We start from the raw sequence: 3,793 nt of genomic DNA on the forward strand, positions 1-3,793 counted from the left end.
AGACTCTAAGGCAGGAGGAGGAAACTGAGGCTGGCAGGTGGGGGACTGCCCGTCATGAGGTGACAAAGGGGCCGGGGCCAGAAGGGTCAGCCTGAGTGGCAGCCAGCCCGCCGTGCCCAGGGGCGCCCACCTTGTAGCCCAGCTCCTTGGCCTTCTCCTCCAGCAGCGCGTACTTCTCGCGGCTGCGGGTCAGCAGCTCCCGGTCCCCGCCGCCCTCCACGTGCCGCAGCTTCTGGTGGGAGAGCTCCAGCTGCTTCTGGTAGTGCTGGTGCTTCTCGACCTTGGCCTCGAAGTGCCGCAGCTCCTCCTGCGGGCCCGGGCCAGTCAACCCTGTGCGTGCCGGGGCCCTGCAGGGCCTGCCAGCAGGTGGCACCGGGCCCGGGGGGTGGGCAGGAGCCATGCCCAGAGTCCCCACGGAGGGCAGTGGGACAGACGCAGGGCCACAAACGCGGGTTCTGAACTGAGGCCATCACGCTCAGGCTCTGAAATGCGACTGCCGTCCCCCAGCTGATGCCTCGGTGGGGGCACCCACACCTGCTGGCTCCAAGCAGCACCCGTGTCCACCTTCAGCCCCGCCCTCCTTCCTCACCACCACCCTGCCCCTGTGGCCTCGACCAGCTGCTGCCCCATCCCCCGCCCCCGGAGGCCAGACCAGAACCTGCAGCCGTTCACCTCTGTCCTACTTCTGCCCTGTCCCCACAGCCCTGTGCATATGTCTACCAGCACCCTCGTAAAATACTGCACTTGCTCCCAGCTGGTTGCCTCCTGCCAGGCTCCCTCTGGGACCGTAACTGGCAAGTCCCCGCCTGAGTCCACGCCCCCTTCCCAGGTTCCCCCTGGCCCGTAACTGCCAAGCCCTGAGTCCACGCCCCCTCCGCCCCAGGCCCCTGTGCTCCCACTTCTGGGAATCTACCTGTGGTCGGCTGCTCTGCAACTGACAGCGCCCCCCACACCCCTCATCTGAGATGAGAGAGGGAGCACCCCCTACCCTCCAGCCGGGGCCACCCCGGCCACGCCCCCACATCTGCACTCCGCACTGACTTGCCAAGTCTTGGAGCTGCTGGCCAAGCGCGGGTCCTACTGTCTTTCTCTGAACAGATCTGCTCACTTCCTACAGCCCCACCCGCATCCTAACCTGGCAGCCAGTGTCGCCTCCCAGCCAAGCCCTCAGCCTACCTCAGCTTCCCCAAGGACAAACATCCCGCCCCTGGGGCCATCGCGGGCCCCCTGCAGGTGCTCAGGGACAGGCAGGGATATGTGCACCTGGGCCCCAAGGGCTGAGGACCAGGACAGAGGAGCACAGGTCACGAGCGCACAGAGCCAGGGAAGCAGGTCCAGACCGCGTGCCGACCCCGCTCACCACGCGGTTAAAGAGCAGCAGTGTCAGGCGGTCCTTCTGGACCCGAGACGACATGGAACAGACACGTGGACCTCACGCCAACCGTACCCGGAACGCTTCCAGCTCCTTCTTGGTGAAGTTCGCAGACTTGGCCAAATCCCACAGCTCGATCACTCGGGGCTCCTCAAACTCTGCGGGGGAGGTGGGCAGCGTGACCCGCAGCACCGGGAAGAGCCACAGCCCTGCCCAGCACTGCCCACCGTGAGTGTGTGTGCACAAGCCTGTGAACATGTTGCTGAGCACGTCCAAGTGTGCTAGTGTGTGAGCATGTGTACGATGTGCACAAGCCTGTGAACACGTAGGTGCACATGTTGCTGAGCACGTCCAAGTGTGCGAGTGTGTGAGCATGTGTACAATGTGCACGCCTGTGAACACGCAGATGCACATGTTGCTGAGCACGTCCAAGTACGCGACTGCATGAGCACACGTGTACGATGTGCGTGTTTAGTGTCACCCAGAGCACACACAGGCATCTTCCTCCTTCCCTCTGCAGCCCACAGGCCCGGCTGGCACATGGCCCATGAGTCCCCTGCTCCCTAGGTCAAGCAGAGGGCACCCAGGGCACAGGGAAGACACCTGGGTCACCTGCTGGCCGCCTCCCACCTCTCTCACCCAGAGCAGAGCAAAGCAAAGTGCACAGACCCCCTGAGCCCACTGGCTTCCTGGGTGGGCCTCCACGGCGGCCCCCACTGCCTCCTTGCCACTGGCCCCAAAGGGCCTGCAATTTGCAAGGTCTGCTGGGCGGACACGGCCGCGAGCAGGTGTCAGGATGGAGGGGGTCCCAGATGAGAACAGGAAGCGCCCATTTCCCCGACCACTGTGGCCAGGCTCACGGGATCCTGCTGGGAGCTCGGTGCCAGGGCAATCCTTTCCTGACACCACAGACGTGTGTGACGAGCATCTCCAATGTACCCACTGACCCACCTGCCCTCCAGAAGCAAAGGCCTCTGCTCAGGGTGGGGGCGGGGGTGGACAAAGCTATGGACAGGGCTGTGGGCTGGGTACATGCCGGGAGTAAATTTGCACACATGCAAGCATACACACACGTGCAGTATGATAGCACAACACAAACACACACACACACAGATGTGACATGACAGCAGGATGCACACATGCACACAAGTGTGACACCACAGCAGGACACATGGGGGCACACATACACATGGTGTGACTCCACACAAGATGCACATGGCACACATGTACACAAGGGCCTGACCCCACAGGATGCACACGGGTGCAATACCACAGCAGGACAGACATGGGTGCATGCACACACATACACACATGACCCCAAAGGATGCACACAAGGACACACACAGTGTGACCCCATGACAGGACGCACACAGGGACGCACTCATGTGGGTGACCCCATGGCAGGACACACACGGGGACGCACTCACATGTGGGTGACCCCACAGCAGGACACACATGGGGATGCACACACGTGCGTGTGACCCCACAGCAGGACGCACACGGGGACGCACTCACACGGGTGTGACCCCACGGCAGGACGCACACGGGAACGCACTCGTGGGTGACCCCATGGCAGGACACACACGGGGACACACTCACATGCGGGTGACCCCACGGCAGGACGCACACATGTGCATGTGACCCCCATGGCAGGACGCACACGGGGACGCACTCACGCGGGTGTGACCCCATGGCAGGAGGCACCCCTGTGACCCCATGGCAGGAGGCACCCGGCTCACCGCTCTCGGCGTCGTAGCCCTGGTGGCTGACTTTCCGCAGGCGGTCGAAGCCCTGGTTGATGGCGCGAAGCCGGTCCTTCAGCTCTGCGTGCCGGCTCTGCAGGACCTCCTCCTTGATGTGGCTCATGTCCGAGGGGCTGATGACGTTTTTGTGGATTTCTGTAAAAACAGGCAGAACTCCTCAAGGAGATGCCACCCTCAGTGCAGCTGGGAACCCACAGGACACTGAGGCCGCCTGGGGCCGAGGGTGGGGCCCACTCCCTGGGAGGCCTTGCTCCTCTCTGGCCTGGCAGGCACTCAGTGACAATGACACATCTCAGCCATGGAGGGGACGTCAGCACCCACGGGTATGAAGGCTCCTGATGGGCCTTGGAGACTGGGGCTGGGATCAAGGTCACCCCGAGGACCCTGTGGTCCTGCCTCCCTGTTCCCACTCCCTGTAGGTGGGCAAGTCCCACGGCAAGTCCTGAACCCTGACCGGAATGATCACAGAGAAGGTCACACCGGCCAAAGGCAGCAGCCACTCATTTTGTCAGGAGAGGTGACCAGTGGCGACAGAATCACTCATCACTACAGAAACACGGGACCTCACCCAGCACCTTCACAGGTCAGGAGACACCCCGACGGGCTCCTCAGCAGGGAGAGGCGGGGCTGCGGGGGGGCACGGGCCCCGGCAGGCCGG

General features: G+C 63.4%; 1 protein-coding gene across 1 annotated transcript in view; it reads right to left on the reverse strand.

The window, feature by feature from the left end:
- Nucleotides 1–3,793, reverse strand: part of LRPAP1 (LDL receptor related protein associated protein 1) — a 20,783-nt gene that overhangs the window by 1,837 nt on the left and 15,153 nt on the right. Inside the window, exons 5-7 of the mRNA XM_042782638.1 lie at nucleotides 3,112–3,270; nucleotides 1,448–1,530; nucleotides 131–307 (exon numbers count right to left, since the gene is read on the reverse strand). Coding sequence (XP_042638572.1) covers nucleotides 131–307; nucleotides 1,448–1,530; nucleotides 3,112–3,270 — 419 coding nt within the window. The remainder of the gene's footprint in view (nucleotides 1–130; nucleotides 308–1,447; nucleotides 1,531–3,111; nucleotides 3,271–3,793) is intronic.

This window comes from Orycteropus afer, unplaced genomic scaffold (assembly GCF_000298275.1).
Source record: "Orycteropus afer afer isolate SDZICR_OR568_19922 unplaced genomic scaffold, OryAfe1.0 scaffold00398, whole genome shotgun sequence".
NCBI lineage: Eukaryota > Metazoa > Chordata > Mammalia > Tubulidentata > Orycteropodidae > Orycteropus > Orycteropus afer.